Source organism: Dermatophagoides pteronyssinus, unplaced genomic scaffold (genome assembly GCF_027571235.1).
Source record: "Dermatophagoides pteronyssinus isolate colony J.1.1.1.1 unplaced genomic scaffold, Derpt_VIB-CSIC_2022.12 sq0001, whole genome shotgun sequence".
Classification (NCBI taxonomy): Eukaryota; Metazoa; Arthropoda; class Arachnida; order Sarcoptiformes; family Pyroglyphidae; genus Dermatophagoides; species Dermatophagoides pteronyssinus.
In genome coordinates this window covers 5,060,054-5,078,905 of record NW_027461525.1, presented here as the reverse complement: position 1 = coordinate 5,078,905, position 18,852 = coordinate 5,060,054, and the positions used below count along the sequence as shown (strand labels likewise).

The 18,852-nt window shown below is 27.4% G+C and overlaps 2 protein-coding genes and 1 long non-coding RNA gene across 3 annotated transcripts; all 3 read left to right on the top strand.

Annotated features, from left to right (window-relative positions):
• The first annotated feature begins 176 nt into the window (after nt 1-176).
• On the top strand, nt 177-3,149 carry LOC113790341 (serine/threonine-protein phosphatase 2A 55 kDa regulatory subunit B delta isoform-like). The gene is made up of 6 exons (XM_027339998.2): nt 177-1,136; nt 1,211-1,294; nt 1,365-1,937; nt 2,016-2,180; nt 2,251-2,515; nt 2,580-3,149. Exons 1-6 carry the CDS (start codon nt 1,106-1,108, stop codon nt 2,857-2,859), a joined length of 1,398 nt encoding a protein of 465 aa, XP_027195799.2. The 5' UTR covers nt 177-1,105; the 3' UTR covers nt 2,860-3,149.
• A 79-nt stretch (nt 3,150-3,228) lies between these two features.
• Nucleotides 3,229-8,863, top strand: LOC113790327 (uncharacterized). Its single transcript, XM_027339980.2, has 3 exons — nt 3,229-3,397; nt 3,468-6,736; nt 8,608-8,863. Exons 1-3 carry the CDS (start codon nt 3,296-3,298, stop codon nt 8,699-8,701), a joined length of 3,465 nt encoding a protein of 1,154 aa, XP_027195781.2. The 5' UTR covers nt 3,229-3,295; the 3' UTR covers nt 8,702-8,863.
• Nucleotides 8,864-14,779: 5,916 nt separating this feature from the next.
• On the top strand, nt 14,780-16,159 carry LOC142646259 (uncharacterized). The gene is made up of 3 exons (XR_012847226.1): nt 14,780-15,105; nt 15,194-15,298; nt 15,410-16,159. It is a non-coding gene; the product is annotated as an uncharacterized LOC142646259 (long non-coding RNA).
• Nucleotides 16,160-18,852: the final 2,693 nt, after the last annotated feature.

Here is an 18,852-nt window from a genome sequence, read left to right as displayed (position 1 = left end):
ATTGAATGACATTTGTGTAATGGTTGTTTGCATGCAAAGCCATTGCAAGCAATTAATATTGCTGATGATAATAACCCATCCAATCGGGTTGAAAAAAAGAAGAGTAGCCGCTAGCTGGTTTTTTTTCTCGTCTACCATTGTGATTATCATTTGTTTGTTTGTTGATGTTTTTCTTTGATTTCTTGTGGTAATCGGGTGTCATATCATAAGGGTTGGGTCAACCTATCTCCGCTGTGTGTGTGTGTGTTTGTGTGTTTTTCCCAAAGATTTCAATCAATCATTTTAATGAATTGAAGAAAAAAAAATTTTATCCAAACATTCATTCATTCATAACATTAATTTGCTTCTTATCTAATCGGTGTATAAAATCCATTTCACATATTTTTGTTTATTAACAAATTGTTTCTGCTGCAATCAAATCAAATCAAATCAACGATTTTCAAACGATTTACGCACATCACATCACACAAACAAACGAATGAATTATCTTGTGATCAAATCATCAACAATATTTTCTGGCTGCCATTTATTTATTTAGAGAAAAAAAAATCAATGATGATGATGAACGTTTCGAACTGAAACAAAACTAGAAACAAATTGAAAAAAATTCAATTTCTTTTTGAACATTTCTCATCAACTTTTTTCAAAAATAATCATCAATTTTTTTTTTTTGATACATTCATTCAATGATAATAAAACTTTAAAAAGTTGACTTTAGTAAATTATTAGAAATTTTACCCAAAACACACACACATATCAATTGTCCTTTTCGTTTTTTTTTATTACTCACCTCTCATTTTACCGCACACACACAGACACACATGTGTGTGTCTATATGGACCAAAAATGATTTTTATTATTATTACAAAATAACTGTTTTCCAACGAAATTATAATCATAATTAAATTAATTTTTGATTTAATCAACTATATGTGTGTTTGGTGGTGTTGGTTTTTTTGTTGTTGTTGTTTTGTTGTTTTTGTTTTTCATTCATCATTGACATCAAACAAAAAACAAATTTTTTGTCAATTTTCAATCATCGATTTCGAATCTTTTTTCAACATTCGAATCCATCCATCCATTCCTCGTTGTTGTTATTATTATTATGTCTAGACATTCAATTTTATCAGGAATTCGTAAGTGTCAAATGTTTATAATTTTTGTTTGTAATTTGTTTGTAATTTTTACTTTTTAACAACAACATTTCTAGGAAATAATAATAATAATTTATCCGATTCATTAAATTGGTCATTTGTTCAGGTAAAAGGAACATTGGAAGATGAATTTAGTGATGGTAAGTTTGTTTGTTTGTTTGTTTATTTGTTTTCTTCTGATTTAAAAAAATTGTTTTGTTTTTTTTACAGCTGATTTAATATCATGTGTGGAATTCAATTCCACTGGACAATTATTAGCATGTGGTGATAAAGGTGGAAGAATAGTTATATTTCAGGAAAATGAAAGAAAAAAAACAACCGAATACGATCTTTATAGTACATTTCAAAGTCATGAAGCTGAATTTGATTATCTGAAAAGTATTGAGATTGAAGAAAAAATTAATAAAATCTGTTGGTTAGATGAATCAAAAACAGCTGCAAATCATTTTATGTTGACAACAAATGATAAAACAATAAAATTATGGAAATTATCCGAAAAAGATAAACGTATTGATGATAGTTTACCGAATATTAATCGAAATTATATTGGTTGTGATTCGAATGGTACAAGTGAATATGATCTATTGGATCAAAATGAATTAAGGATTCCAAAAATGATGTCCACCGAACCAACTATTCGATCAAATCTTCGTCGTATATTTTCCAATGCACATTCATTTCATATCAATTCAGTTTCAATTAATAGTGATCAAGAAACATTTATATCGGCAGATGAATTGCGAATAAATCTTTGGAATCTAGATATTACGAATGAAAGTTTTGGTAATGTGGTTGTTATATTTTTGTCGAAAACTAAAAAACTAAACTAAAAAAAATGATTTTTGTTCACCTTTCAAATAGTAATTGTCGATATAAAACCTTCTAATATGGCTGATCTATCCGAAGTGATTAGTGCGGCCGAATTTCATCCACAACATTGTAACATATTTGCATATTCAACAAGTAAAGGTTCAATTAAATTATGTGACATGAGAGAAGCTGCATTATGTGATCATTATTCAAAAAGTAAAAAAAAATATTACCTGTTTTTTGTTTTTGAAAATTTTAACTAATTTTTTCCATTTTTTTCTATCAGTTTTTCGAGATACTGTTAAAAGTTCGGATAATTCAAATTTTTTTCATGAACTTATATCTGTAATATCGGATCTAAAATTTACAAATAGTGGTCGTTATATGATTACACGTGATTATATGACCGTAAATGTATGGGATTTGAATATGGAAAGAAATCCAATTGAAACATATGAAGTTCATGAATATTTACGTGGACGATTAGGTACACTTTATGAAAATGAATATATATTCGATAAATTTGAATTCTCATTAAGCGGAAACGATGAGTATGTTTTTCTAAGTTGATTTTTTTAAAAGAAAAAACTTTAATTTTTTCTCCATTTTTTTCAGTTATATAATGACTGGTTCATATAATTTTTTCAAAATAATCGATCGTAAAACTGAACAAGAATCATTATATGAAATTAATAAAGATATTGTTAAACAAAAACATCTTCGTCCACAAAAAGTAGCACAACCTACGGATAGTTTTCGAAGAAAAACAAAAAAAGATGAAATAATTGTCGACAATATTGATCTAAATCGACGTATTTATCATACGGCATGGAATCCGAATAAAAATCTGATCGCTGTTGCATCTACAAAAAATTTATTCATTTTTCAATCATGATCGACACAAGAGAGAGAGAGAGAGACTGTTTTTACAAGATTCATTTTTATACAATCCATTTTTTTATACATTTCATTGATATTTAAACAAAAAACATTCATCGATGTATTTAATGCAAACAAAGCAATCAAATTGTGATTTCCTTTTGTCATGTGTGCCTTGTTTTTAAATTGATATTTTTTTTCGAATCACAAATTTCCTCTTATGAAAATGATGAACAGATTCCTGTTTGAAATTTGAAAATATTTTTTTTTATTTATTTAAAATTTAAATTATATTTACAAAAACAATTATCGAATGATTTATTTTTTTTCATATGCTACAAGTTCTTCATGAGTTTCAATTGATACTTTCAAAGTATCAATTGTTGTTGAGAATTCCATATTCTTTTTTGGATTTTGTTTTTTAATAATTTTTTTGCAATTTGATTTCCATTATGTCTTTCTTTCATGGTCGAATTGAATTGAAAGATACGAAAAATTGTTTCGTAACTTTACCGGCAAAATGGGTAAAACAAAATTTCCGTCCAAATTCATATGTAAGTTTGGATTGATTTTGGAGATTGATGTCATTTTAATTGGACACATTCGACATTCTTTTTGCTTTAGGGTTTAATCATAATTAAACTTATCTTTTTGGACGATATTAAACCGGATAAATTCATTTATGTTACCTGGAATGGTAGCAAAAATTGTACTGAAGATTCAATATTTTTGGATAGAAATTTTGCAACAAAATCTAATATCATTGATAATGAATTGATATTGGTACAAATGATCGATGATCTAAGTCGAATATCAACATGTATTTCTTGTTATTTAAAACCATTATCGGATGATGATCATCAAATTATTACAATTAATTCAGAAGAAATTGAATATAAATTACTAAATCAGATAAGAATATTGACTATTGCATTTTTGAAAAATGATGAATTCAATATAGTACCAATATGGCTTTCAAGTTCACCAAATGTTCCTATTTTTGTTAAAATTTTTCGTGTTGAACCGACAAATAAAACTGGATTGATAATAACACAAAACACTAAAATTGTTATTGTTCCAATGAATGAAACAAAATTCGAAAATGAATCAACAAATGATATTATAGCACCTGTTATACCATCATCATCAAATTCTGCTACTTTAAAATCAGTTTTTGGTTTATTCAAATCTTTAGTACCAAGTAAAGATAATATTTTTCCTATTGCTCATACTTCACATAATGATTGTTTCGATAAGAATGTTGATCAAATGAAACATGTATCATTTCATATCTATCAAGGCAAAAGTCTATTTTTACGTGTTATTTTGGCCAAAAATATTGATCCATTTAACGTTTCTATTGCATTCATATCACCAAAACATTTTGAATATTTAAATCAATCCGATTGCAATGAAAAACAATGTTTGATACGATTGAAAAAATTTGATCATCCTTTGCACAAAGCTTCAGATATTGATCCAATTAGTTATGATACAACATCAATGTCAACAAATGAAAAATTTTGTACAACATTTATTGATAAATATCTCAAGATATATGATTACGTAAACGAGTTAAACATCTTAGCCAAAGCGAATGATGATTGTCCCGAAGATTCAATCATGTTAAGTCAATCATTTATTGTTCAATATTCATTACCATTTTTATCATATATTATTTTGGATCATCCTGATTTGAATGTTCAGAATGCTGATCTAGAGAAGAAAAATAATATTGAATATTTGAAAATTCCGATAGCTCGAAAAATATTTGCCGTTCCATTATTACCGCAATATTTTAATGGTGAAAATGAACTGATAAAAATGATACAAAAATCAAAGAATAACAATATAATGGTTATATGCAATGGATTCATTAATGATGAAAAATATTTCCTAATCAAACATCAACAACAATTACCGGTACCTGATTTTGATGTAGAAATTTTCAAATTTCTTTCCTCATGTTTTTTAATTGATCAATCGACTGAAATCATTGTGCAACAAGTAACCAGTATAAATTCTTCAATGTTATCACATATGAATAAATTATCGAAAAAACGTCAAACCATTAATGATATGATTGAAAATTATAAAAATATCGGTGCTAAAGCGTTTGCTGGACGTGATGAAACCATAAAAGAATGTATTCGATTCATAGATCAATCATTGAATCTAAATTCAAAATCTTTTGATACAAATTTATTCACAGCAATGCTTGTTGCCGGATCAAAAGGTTCGGGAAAAACAACGTTAATCGAAAGAATTCTATATGATTGTTTTAATAATCATTACATTTGGAATACAATAGTTCGATGTTCGAATGTAAAAGGTAAAAGAATTGAATCAATACAGAAATCATGGTCAAAATTATTCACGGAAGCTGTCCATCATCAACCTTCGATTATTATTTTTGAAGATTTACATCAAATTGTTTATGAAACTGGTGATGATGAAACAAAAAATGTAAAAGAAACGTTTGATAATAATTCTGGTGATAATTCACATACAAAATCATCAACACCGGAAAGTTTTTATTGTGAACGTGTATCACATATATTTTGTCAACTAATCGATTCATTACGGAAATTTAAATCATTATCAAAATTTTCTCGTATCACTATTATTGCTACGGCTGAATCATATTTATGTTTGAACAAAGTGATAAAACAATTTAATGTATTTGATCAAGTAATCGATATACATCAACTAAATGGTAGACAAAGAATTCAAATATTGAATGATATATTTCGTAAGAAATATGATACTTTATCATCGAAAGGATGTTCAACAACAACAACAACAACAACAACAATGAAAACATCATTGAATGTTGATATGAAATTATTATCAAAAATGACCAAAAACTTTACGGTTCAACAGCTTGACAGTTTAGTAGATATGTCAATTCATTGTGCTTTAGTTGATAGTCTACGAAAAAAAGATAATACAAAAATCCAAGTTAATATTGATGATGAACATGTTCAGCAAGCTTTTACTAAATTGAATTTTCATTTGATCAAAAAGAATGATTTAAAATTGAATACAAAACGTATGCTCAAAGATGTGGGCGGTATGTCGAATGTAAAAGAAATATTGTCCGATCTTATTCTATTACAAATACGTCATCCAAATTTACATAGATATTTGCCTTTAAAATTACCAAATTCTTTACTAATCTATGGTATGCCTGGTTGTGGAAAAACGGCCATCATTGAAGCAATTGCAAATGAAGCAAATATAAATTTTTTAAGTGTTAAAGGACCAGAATTATTATCAAAATATATTGGCAACAGTGAACAATCAGTACGAAGAATATTTCGTCAAGCAGAAAATTCTTCACCATGTATATTATTTTTTGATGAATTTGATTCATTAGCACCACGTCGTGGTCATGATAGTACTGGTGTAACTGATCGTGTTGTCAATCAAATATTAACACTTATGGATGGTCTTGAAGAACGAAAACAAAATATCTTTATTATAGCCGCAACAAGCCGACCAGATCTAATAGATTTATCATTATTACGACCAGGACGTTTTGATCAGATTGTATATTGTCAACTACCAGATGAAAATGAAAGAAAAGAAATTTTCATGGTTCTTGGACAAAAATTATCGATCAATTTTGATATGATATTATTCAATCAAATTGTGAAGTCAACTGAAAATTTTACTGGTGCCGATATACAAGCGTTATTATATAATGCATTTCTTGATGCAACCAAACAGGCTATTGATGATTTAAAGCAAAATAGTATCCATCATCAACAACAACAATCACAACAAAATAATAATAATAAAGTTCAAATCGAATGGGCAAATATTCAACATGCAATGAATATAACACGACCATCTCTTAGTGAACAGGAAAGGACAAGATTTATACGAATGTTAGTTATTTTTATTTATCTTTGTCTTGTCTTGTTTTTTAAATCATATTTTGTATATTTGTTTTGTTGTTTATTCCCACAAAGCATTTTACGATGATGATAGTTTTTTTTTTTTTTGGTTAGGATCTAATATCCAATTTTTTTTTCTCATACAAAAAAAAATTGACATTCTTTTCCATTCATTTTGGCTTTTGTCTAGTCAATTTTTTTTCAATAATGCTACTGGTTGATCAAATATCAATCATTATTTAGTGGTGATGATTATTTTTGATCAAACAAATCATTTTTCACACACAACACACGCAACAACAACAAGAGTGAGAGATATGGTTGTTATTAATTTTTGGATGATGAATTTTTTCATAACCAAGAAAAAAACAGGGGAGAAAATCTTCATCATATCAGATTATTATATGTAAAGAAAGTGTGAGAATTTTCGTTTGTTTTTTTAATTTAAAAAATCTCTGATTCCATAATTGTTATTTTTTGAATTGTAACCAACCGATAACGACAGAAATTGGTTATGATTTTCATGATTCGATTCACATATTGAATCTACTGAATTTGTTCATTATAATCAAAATTTTTTCTTCTTCTTTCGCATCACACAAGCATTTGATTACATTATTTTGAATGGCCGCATCATTTTGTTGTTGTTGTTGTGATGTATGTTCGCTGTATCAAGCATCATATTAAGTGCTAAGTGAAGCATAAAACTATTTTTTTTTCGTTTTCTTTTCATCTATTTTGAATGTTAAATTGAAAATTTTTTGATTCTATTCTTTGGGATTTTCTTTTCTATTATTATTAACAAAATATACAATAGTCACTGTGTGTGTGTGTGATAGGAGAAAATTCTTTCTTTCTTTTTTTACACAATGTTCATTTGTATATCCAGTATGTATGTTTTTACTGTACAATTTTATCATCATCATTATATTGTGGTTTTTGTTCAGTATGTTTTCTTTCTTCTTTTCTTTCGGTTGTTGAAAAATAGCTAGAATGTATAAAAAAAGGGAGAAAAGAAGAATATTCTTTTTGGATTATTATTTGAAAGAATTTAAACAAAATTACATTTCCTTATCCTGTTGATTCCATTTGAAAATTAGCAAGTCAATTTTTTTTCCATATAGGAATCAACGATTGATTTGATGAAAATCAATTTTGTTTTGTTTCTTTGTAAAAAAGAAAATAAAAATTTCATCTTTTGATGCAATTTATTTTTTACAACGGAATTTTTCTTATTTTGTTGTTTTGTTTATTTATCTGTTTTTTTTTGTTTGTCTCTCTCTCTCTCTCTCTCTCCTGGATTGACAAAGAAAGATAATAGAAAATGATGATTGGCTTTTACCAGTAATGATGATGTATTGTGTGTAGGTTAGATTATTTGATTTTCTCACCAAAAAAGAAAAAGAAAAAGATCATCATTATGATCGTAATTTGTTTACATTGATTATCTTATATTTATCATTTCGTTTATCATTTTCTTTATTTTGTCAAGTGAAATAATGATCTAATGTTGGATAATGTTCTTTTGTTATTTTTTTTTGGTTAGTGGTTAGTTTTTTCCATAGAAAAAAAAAGAAAAAGAAGTACATTTTTTTCCGGTAAATCTTCTTTCTGGTTGCATCATCATCATCATTGATTAATTATTATTACTGACTTTCATTGTTCTGGGCAAATATTTACACTTGAAAATTGAAAATCTAAAAAATTTTAGTTTTTTAGTTTTCAACAGAAGATTTATTATCAAATTTGAGAGTTGCTTATGGGAGAGATTTATGCACGTGTAGCATGTGGTTATTTGGTTTTTTTTTGTAAAAATTTTCACTTTTTTTAAAATTTTTCTGTTTCTTTTTCTTTCTTTCTAGATACAATAAATTTGAAGCGGAATTATCTGGGAAATTTTCATCAATGGATATGGATAAATTGTCGACCAACCAGGCTAGAATAACGTTGGCATAATAAAATGGCATGAAAAAAAGGACACCTGTGTGTAAAATTAACACCATCCATCCACTACTGCTAACCGAAAAAACAACATCGTTTTTGGTTTTTTTTTCAATTCAATTCTACTTTTCCCCTAAATCTAAAGAATGTTTTAAATAAAATTTTTTGCTTATGAAACTTATGCTTGTAAAATCCTTTGAACAACAACAACAATTTTAAAATTCATTTTCAGGTGCATTTTTTAATACTTTCAAAAATAACCCGAATATCAAAACTAAACAAAGAAAATTTCTTTTCATTCAAAAAAAATTCAATTCAAATAACGTTTTCGGAACTTTGTTCAACACATTGAAAAATCGGTTAAGAAAGGGCTAATGTCCATTGTCCATTTTAAAATGAATTGTATCTTTTAACGGGAAAATGAATAGATTCAATCTTCAGCAAATTTTTGGTTCAAGAATCAATCCAATATCAACAAGCACAATAAGCATATATTTTCTTCTCTTATTCGATGTTGTAATTGTTTTTTGGTTATTGTTTCGTTATTGTTCTTCTTGTTTGGTTTTTGTAAAGAATGGACAATAATTTTGAATATTAAAAACGTTTTTTTTGAATGAATGAATTTTTCAACAAAAAAATTTTTGTCCAAAAAAAACCGCTTTCCATTCTTTTGTGAAAAAATCGATTTTCTCTCTCTCTCTCTCTCTCTCTCTCTCTCTCTCTCTCTCTCTCTCTCTCTCTCTCTCTCTCTCTCTCTCTCTCTTTATGTTCTCATTGTCATCGAATCAATTGATTTTCAAATCGATCGATCGATCCATTTTGTGAATAAAAAAGAATTGGCTAAAATTGGTCACACTACATTTATTTATGCCAATTTTATTTCGGTTGTTTGTTTGTTTGTATGTAGTATTTTTTTGTTGGCCTAATAGGGTCCCAAAAAACACCAAATTTTACACACTTTGAATTGATTTTTTTAGCCCCACAAATACTCAAGAAAAAAAAGAGACCACCACCACCACCACCACCAACAACAACAATATTATCATCATTCAATTATTTAGTTCAATCAATTGCTGCCTGTATTTTTGTTTTGTTTTGTTTTGTTTTGTTCCCATTTGGAAGAAAAAAAAACGAAAATTCTTGTTGTTGTATTGATTTTACCTGGGTAAATTGACCTAATGTATACAATGTTTGAAATAAATAAAAAAAAATTAACACAATAGGTTCCATCCAATTGCAATTTACATGTTAAAAAAAACTCTCTTTCACTCAATATATTTTTTCGCTCTTGGTGTTGTCGGCTTGTTATTATTTCTTTTCTTTTTTGACAATTTTTCCCATTGTTCTTTGCTCGCTGTGTGAAGACTATTTTCTCATTTCATTTCATTTTTTGTTGTTTTGTTCAAAGGTTAAGATTCTTTTGTTACCACATTCACTTACTTTACTGTTTTTTATCCGAACAATAAACCAAACAAAAAAAAAGAAAAGTTACGATGATAAAATAGATAAATCAATTGCACACGTGTTACACACACACATAGAGAGATTTAGATCTAAATAACCAGGTAAGGTCAGTGTTAAAGTTGTCACACATACATAGAAATAAATATTTATTGAAAAATAACACCTGAATTTTTCTTTTTTCTTTTTTGAAAAGAATGAAAATGTCAAAGAAAAAAAAATTTCCATTTGATTTTGATTGTTGCTGTTGTTGTTCTGCTGCAAGTGGAAACACCACAGGTAAATTTTTGATCAAAGAAAATTTCTCTCTCCCATTAAATTGGCTGTGTGTGTGTGTGTGTGTAGGGGGTGGTTGTTGGTCTCATAAATTCAGGTTATTTTTTCGGTAAATTCAGTTAGGAAATCGAGGTTTTTTTCAAATTTTCAAAATGATTTTCACTAAATGAATCGGAAATATTTGGGTTTTTTTCTCAAGATTCCTATATACGAAAAAAGGGGAAAAACCCTTCTTTTCGTTGTTGTAAAGTGTTAAAACAATAAAACACTAAATTGAAAGAAGAAAAAACAATAGAGATGTGTTCTTTCATTCATTCATTCCGAATGTTTTTATTATAACAAAAATGTGGGCAGCTATTACCGAAAAAAGCCCACATTTTTCAATCATCATCATCATCAATATATATGATGTGTGTGTGTATAGAGATTTTGTTCCATCCTTTTTTTTCTTTTCTTTTCGCGCATTGTCTTTCTTTTGTTTTTTTCCCTGTATTATATAGAGAGAGAGAGAAAAACAAAGAGAGATAATGTTAAATGATTTTCATTCACTTTTTTTGTCCATTGTTTTTGATTTCCAAATTTTTTTCTGTTCTTTGAATGGCGCCATTATCATTATCATTTCCTATTTGAGACACAGAAAACAAAATACATTGTCTATTTCCTATTTATGTTTTTCATTATGTTTTGTTAATGTTGATGAAATTAATATAGTCAAAATACTATGAATGAAGAGAAAACATTCAATATAACAATGACAAAACAGCAAAAAAAATGAAAATATGATCAGCCAAAAGAGATTCAATAATCATATTGTTTTGTTTTTTTTCTATGGCTTTTTTCCTATTTGAAAACAAAAGAAACAAACAAACAAACAACAGATTGATATGACAAAACATCGATCAAATCACATATAAAAAAACGATATCAAATGATGATCTAATGTTTCAATGTTTTAAATGAATGGAAACACAGCCATTCATTCATTCATTCATTTATCATTCTTTTTTTGGATCAATTCTTTCAATTTCATTTATCTAAAGAAAATTCTTCAATTTAATAGCCAATATAATGATCACTAGTTTATTATCACTACCATTATTCTTTTTGAATTCTTATTTCTTTTTGTTGTTGTTGTTGTTTTTTCTGCAAGAAAAACAAAATTCCTTATTCTTATTCTCTATTTGTTGTTTCATTTTCATTCATTCATTCGATTGTTTCTTCTTCTGTTATTATTATTATTGTTTCACAATTGTGTATTCATTCCATTCCATTCAATTTCATTTCATTCATATTTTTTTATCGTTGACAATTGTCATATTGTTCTATATTTCTCTCATTCTCTCTCAATATAGCTCGTTATACAATCGTTTTTCCCCCTCACAATATCGCTTTGTTTTGTTTTTTTTTCTCATTTCGAGAATGTTGTTAGGAATCATTCATTCATTCATTGTTTAATTTTTATTCATTCATTCATTTTTTGTTTTGTTTTGTTTCCTATTGTCTATTGTGTATAGAACAACAACAACAACAACAATAATAATGAAAAACATGATCAGATTGAATCAAATGATGATGATGATGATGGAAAAAAAAGCTTTATTGTGAATATAATGAATGAATGAATGAAGACAATTTGCTTTTCACAAATTTACTCTTTTCAAACTATACACATACATACACAATAGACATGTTTTTATCCTTTCTGTATTTCAAATAGGTTTTTTTCTCTTCATTGTTGATGGCTCTTGATGATCATCATCATCATTGAGATGATGGTTTTTGTTCAATAACAACAACAACAACAAAGCAAGCAAACTAAAATAATCAACCAAAATACACACACACATACTTTTTATATAGATAGGACCCTATGTGATACAAATGAAATGATCGTTTTTTTTCTGTTGTTGTTGTTGTTGTTGTTTGATAAAATTGAATGGTTTTTGGCCATTGTATTCATTCATTCATTCATTCATTCACACAATGAATATTTCGCACATCAAATTTGATCATTGAGACCGAAAAAAAAAATTTAATGAACCTCAGTCTCTCTCTCCTTATTCATTCAATCACCCTCCACTTTTATCATTTTTTTTGGATCCAAAATTTTATTTCCTTTTCTTTTCCCCTCATTCATTTATTATTACAATATGGTCGATTTACACACAAAACATTAACACAATTGAATCGATATCGGTATCTTCGAACCACATACAAACAAGCATCAACACACACACATTATATAATAATAATATAACGGTACATCACAAGTATGTTTTTGTTGTTGATTATTGTTATTCTATGGCTTCTCTCTTTTATCAAATCAGATTGTTTTCAATTCAGGTTTTGATTTGATTTTCAATTGATAGTTATCGGTTGGTCGTTTTTTTCAAGTGGTGATGAACTTCGAAAATAATAATAATCATATTTTTTTGCCACAAAATTCTTTCCAAATTGTGGTCAAAAAAATTGATTTTGGAAAAATCAACAATATTTTTTTTGGGGTAAAATGAGTGAGAAAAACCACCGAAACATTCCCAATATGGAATTTTTGTTTGTTTCGTTCGACAAACAAACAAAATTTAATTTAATTTTTTTTCCACACTTTTTTTCAAAATTTTTGACAATAGAAAAAGCTCCCACACACACACACACTCAAACATAACAATACTTGCTAATAATGATAATATCGGTATAGATCACCAAGAATGGGCAATGTTATCAAATTCCGATGATATCGATGACAGGACCATATCATCACTATCAACCTGTTATTTGTTGTTGTTGTTGTTTATTTGATAACAACAACAATTTTTTGGGTGAATTTGAAAAAAATAACAAATTTTTTTTCCCAGCAAAAAGATAATGATAGATAGACGATCAACAACAACAACAAAAGGATTTTCTTTTTGTTGTTGTTGTTGCCAAATACAAAGATGTTTTCATATCATATCATACGTAAATGTGTGTTTGTATGAATAAGGGAAAAAAAGAAGCAAGAAAAAAAAGTGTTATTATTGTTGAGATGATTGAACAATTGAAATTTTTTGAAATTTATCACTGGCAACGATAGGTGTTTTTACACACACACAAACACAAAATACACAGAAAATACACCTACTCACAAACAAACACACATATCTTGTATTGTATTGTCATCAAATGGAATATTCTTCTTCTTCTTCTAAAAAAATCTTTTCTGTTGTTGTTATTGTCATTATTGTTGTTACGAATTGTGAATTTATCCTTTCTTCTTTTATTATAAATATAGCTTGATTCATTGTTGATAATGATAATAATAATAATAATAGTGATAATAGTAATAGATAACAATGAACAAACAGTTTTTTCTTCTTTTTCTTCAACAATATAAACATCGTATTCAACAATGATAAACGAATGGCGCCATATTCAAATGAATGACAATGGAACTAGATAGAGAAAGGGAAAAAGAATATTTTAAAGTATTTTGAATCAGGCAACAACAATAACAAACCAAAAAAAATTAAATGTAGAATATGGTGGCATTCATCATTCTTGATGTTATTTTTGGATATAGCCAAATTTTTTTGTTGTTGTAGTTGTTGTTATTGTCAATCCATGTTGTTATTATCGATGAGTGTCTGTTTTTGTTAAGAATCGAATACAATAACCACCAATGGTGACAATGATGATGATGATGACAATGTGTTTGTTTGTTGTTGATACGACCAATAGAATAATAAATTCTTTCTTTTTCATTCAAAACACTGTATTCAATTTGTCTCTTTCTCTCTGTATGTAGATAGAGAGAAAGTAAATTAAAAAAAAAGTTGAATTCAAAATACTGAAATTCTTTATAACAACAACAAAAAAAAAGAATCGAATTGTAAATATAATGGAAATAGTGTAGAAATAGAATGATTTAGAATCAAGTATTGTGCGAGCTAGCGAGCGAGCGAGTGCATTCGTGAGTGGAAATAGAATCGAATGTTTTTTCTGTGAATTCGAATGTTGACACACATCAAAAAAATGCGAATGGATTGATGAATAGAAAAATACAATGGATTCTGGGAGAAAAAGAAGAAAATTTTGTACGAAAATATTCCTTTTTTTTGAAAAAAATTCTGGTAATAATATTCGTTTGTTGTTGTCAACTTAATTTTTTTTTATTTTTCATTGTTCACCCATTTTTCATTCATTTCATTCATTCATTTCATTTCATTGTTCGTCAGATCGGCATTGTATAATTGGGCAAATTTAGATGGGCGTCAAATAGTGTTTTTTTTGAATATTTGTTATTATAAAATGTTTTCGTTTTTGAAACGACAAAAAAAAAGAAAAGAAAAAAGACTTTCAAAGAAGTTTTTATCTTTCTTCTTTTTTTTCACTCATTTCCTCATCATCTTTATCATTCTTCTTTATATTCAATGATTGAATTCAATTTTTTCGTTTGTTCATCAATTTAGAAATTCAAACTTGTCTTTTGTCCTGTTGTCTGTTTGTTTGAATTGGAAGAAAAAAAAGAAATGGATTTTCATAGAATGAATGAAAAGAAGAATATTCTACCATTTGAAAATGATCCATATGTCAAATGATAAACTACTTTTCCACTATTTCGACGCAATGACAGTTTTCTTCTTTTCTAAATGTTTCATTTCATCGGTTCTTTTCTCATTTTCCGCTATTTATATTCGTATCTGGTCAGTTTATTCACTGTCAATGTTTTTTTTAAATGAATTTGTTTTGAAATTCTTTTTTTTGTTATTCTTTTCATTGATCAAATGATAGATTAACGGAAATCGAATGCAAACATGGACATCAATTCAATTCAAAAGTGACAAAAGAAAGAAGAATTATGTCCAATCCAAACATTGTGTTGTCAACGATTACAAAGTAACAGTTTTTTGCCTCTCTAAATTATAATCAACAACAAAAAAAACTGACATAATTTGTGAAATGATCCATTTCAATGACTCTTTTGTCATCATTTTCTTTCTTTTTCAGATGTGCAAACCAACTGAACAACAACAACAACAAAAAACAAATGAAACAAAAAATTCATTAAACAAACAGAAAAAAGGAAGAAAATTGTTCATTCATTCGATGAATGAATGAAAGAATCCTGAACATTAATTACACTTTTTTAAAAAACGATTAACTGAAGAAGAAAATATCGTTTCATATGGTAATCATCATCATTGACACGTTGACATTGTCAATCATCATTGGATTTTGAAGGAAAAATTTCCATAAAAAAATGAATCAAAATTCATTTTTTTCCTGATTGAATTGTGATTCACTGAATTCTCAAATCATCAACAAACCACGTTCAAAATTCTATGATATGGAAAAACCGACCGCAACAACAACAACATTTTTTCAATATTGAATCCAGCAAAAATGATGAAATTCATATTCAATGAATGTTTAATGTTTATGTTAATATGGATGTTTTTAATACTAGAGATTCGATTATAAAGTGAATGAAAAGCGATTAAAAAACAATCTTGACAAGTCGATCTCACTCAATTTCGGTTGAATGATTTTTTTCATTACATTTCAAATCGAAACGTTTTTGGTTGAAAATTACCATTGTGGTGGGCGAGAGAAAGAAAATAATTGAATTGAATTGAGGATTATCACACCCAAATAAATACATTATGTATTTTTTTTTTCTCTCCCTGGTTTTTCTGGTTTGTCAATCATCATTCTTCGCTGGTGATCGATGCTGTTTGAAAAAAAATCACCCGATAATTTAATTGGATTACTTAATGAATAATTAATTAATTCAATAAACAGAGGAAAAAAACACGTGTTTTTTTTTGATTCAAAATTCCATTGAAATTTTTCATCATTCATTCAAGTGTTTTTTTTTACTTATTAAAAAACTTTATCATTGTCATCATTCTTATGTAAACATTCATTCATTCATTCATTTTTTTCAACAAAATTAATTTTTTTGCTAAATCAAATTATTATTATTCTGCAGCTACTTGGCTTATTATTATTTTCTTCTTTGTCAAACGATTTTCGTTGTTCCTGTTGTTGTTATTGTTGTTGCTATGTTTAGCATCATTCTAATATTACAAAAGAAAAGTTTTTTTCTCTCTCTTCTTCTCATTGTCAATCGTATAATGATAATGATGAAAAAACATTCGGAAACCAAATTTTACTTTTACAAAAATGTTAAAAAGATGTTTTTCACTCTCACCATTGCACTCATCATCATCATTATCATGTTTGATTCATGATTGAACAACAAAAATATTCAATAATGATTCTCGATTCTATGATTTTGTTGCTGTTGTCGTTTTTTCATTTGAATTTTTCGATTCATTTCAACGATTGATAAAATATTCAGCGTTTTTGTTATAATTTTTTTTTCTTCTTTTTTTTACAATTAGTACATTTAGTTTGTAAAAAAAACCATTGTGTATGTGTTTGATTATTATTTCCATTGTAATCAGTTTTTCTCGTTACTATCAATTGAATCTTTTGTTATGGTCGTTTTTTACCATTCATTCACTCATACACATAACTACTATCGAATTTAGAATCGATTGTATCGTTTTTTTTTGTTTTGTTTGGCTTTTCATTGAACAACACACACAATAGGGTGACCATTATCATCCTTTTTTTCCAAATGCTTTATGTTCACAATCAATAAACAAACGAAACAAAACAATCATGCAATCACAAACAAAACAAATCAGGCCACAGTTATTGTTGTTGTTATCCGAAACATTTTTTGAATGGAAAATTTTTTCTCCTTTTCATCATCATCATCATTGCTTTTTTTTCCCTCGAATATATCCCGAATCGAGGGTATCAAACTTGACAACATTTCGGTATTGTTTTCCTTGTTTCATGATCCAATTCAACTTCAACTCACTCAATTTTTTCGTTTGATTCAATCATCTCAGACCCTCGATATATTTTTTTCTGTTTTTTGTTTCACTGAAAGTAAAATAAATGAAATGAAAAATCTTTTGTGTTTCAAAAAAATCCTTGTCGTTTTCCCTCTCTTTTTTTTGATATATCCAAGAAATCAAATTTGAATGAAAAAATCATTGAAAATGGTAAGGGGGGAGAGAGAGAGAGAGATTTGTCAATTTCACAATTGCTTACCTGGTTTTTTTTTAAAAAAAGATCAGGATACATTATTTGAAAACCAGATTTACCTGAAAGGTGTATTGTGTGTTTTGTTTGAAAAATATAACAAAGATTTTTTTTCCACTATTTTTTTTTGAATAAACTAAACTTCGGATGATGAATAAATCTAAATAGCAAATACATATATAAATCGCGTGAAAGTGTAGAGATGTCGATTGAAAATCAATTGAATTTTTTTTTTTGTAAAAAAAAGTTTCAACTTTTTTCAACAAAACCTTCTTTCTATGCTTTTTTTGTCCATTGTTGTTCGTTGGACATTGTTGAAAGTATTTCTACCTATTTCAATTCAACCAGGGTTTCTATTTCATCAAATTTTTTTATTTTCCAAAATCATCATTGTTCTTTTGATCCGTTTCTTTTCCAATCGATCCACTTTGATTTTGTTTTTTCTATTGTTGTTGTTGTTGTTGGATCTAAACAAAAAAAAAGAGATGAATCCTATGATCATCATATGACAATTGAATATATATTCAACTCTTTTTGTGTTTACAATTGAGATAAACAACAACTGAAAACTGAAACAACAACAACAATAACTTATCAGATTTGAATGATAATGTTATTTTTCTGTTGTTTTGTTTTGTTTTGTTTGTTTGTATGGATATCGACACAGAGAGAAAATGTATCGGTTACTATTTGACGAATGATAATGATAACAAACAAACAAACAAACAATTGATTTTTTTTTATTATTAGAATATCTTCTTATTATGTAAATATAAGCTTTATTTTATTTGAAACATTGAATATACAGATGAAAGGAGATAGTGAAAATGATCGTTGATTTTGTTGTGTTTGATATGTGAAAATCATATCAACAAATGAAAATTTAATACAAAATATCATATATGAGATTATTATTGTGTGTATGGGTTTGTGAATGTGTTATTTGTTTGTTTGTTTGCATAATTCTTTATCTATCTTTATCTAATGATGATGATGATAACAAGTCACATCTGCGGTTTAACCATCAAGCAAGCAAGCAAGTTGATCACCAACAAAATAATGAAGAAGATTATTATGGACAACATTTTTTTTCAGTTTTTATTACTCTGGTTCAGATTTTTTTTTCATTTTCATTTGGCCAGTGGTTGTTTCATTCAAATTAACATGATTAGTTTATGGTTAGTTTAGCTTTATGATGTAGATGGTTAACTCTTATGGATTTATTCAGGCGAAAAAAAACATTAAGAATTTTTTCCTAACTACAATTTGCATTGGTGATTGAGAGATACACTTATTGTGAATCACCAGAACTACAATAAGTGTATCTC

Excerpts from the sequence above, each read along its gene's own strand:
- LOC113790341 (XM_027339998.2), top strand. The coding sequence starts at position 1,106 with ATGTCTAGACATTCAATTTTATCAGGAATTC. Across the intron at positions 1,938-2,015 it reads TATTACGAATGAAAGTTTTG|TAATTGTCGATATAAAACCT; the intron begins GTAATGTGGTTG and ends CCTTTCAAATAG. Across the intron at positions 2,181-2,250 it reads ATGTGATCATTATTCAAAAA|TTTTTCGAGATACTGTTAAA; the intron begins GTAAAAAAAAAT and ends TTTTTCTATCAG.
- LOC113790327 (XM_027339980.2), top strand. The coding sequence starts at position 3,296 with ATGTCTTTCTTTCATGGTCGAATTGAATTGAAAGATACGAAAAATTGT. Across the intron at positions 3,398-3,467 it reads ATTTCCGTCCAAATTCATAT|GGTTTAATCATAATTAAACT; the intron begins GTAAGTTTGGAT and ends TTTTTGCTTTAG. Across the intron at positions 6,737-8,607 it reads AGGACAAGATTTATACGAAT|ATACAATAAATTTGAAGCGG; the intron begins GTTAGTTATTTT and ends CTTTCTTTCTAG.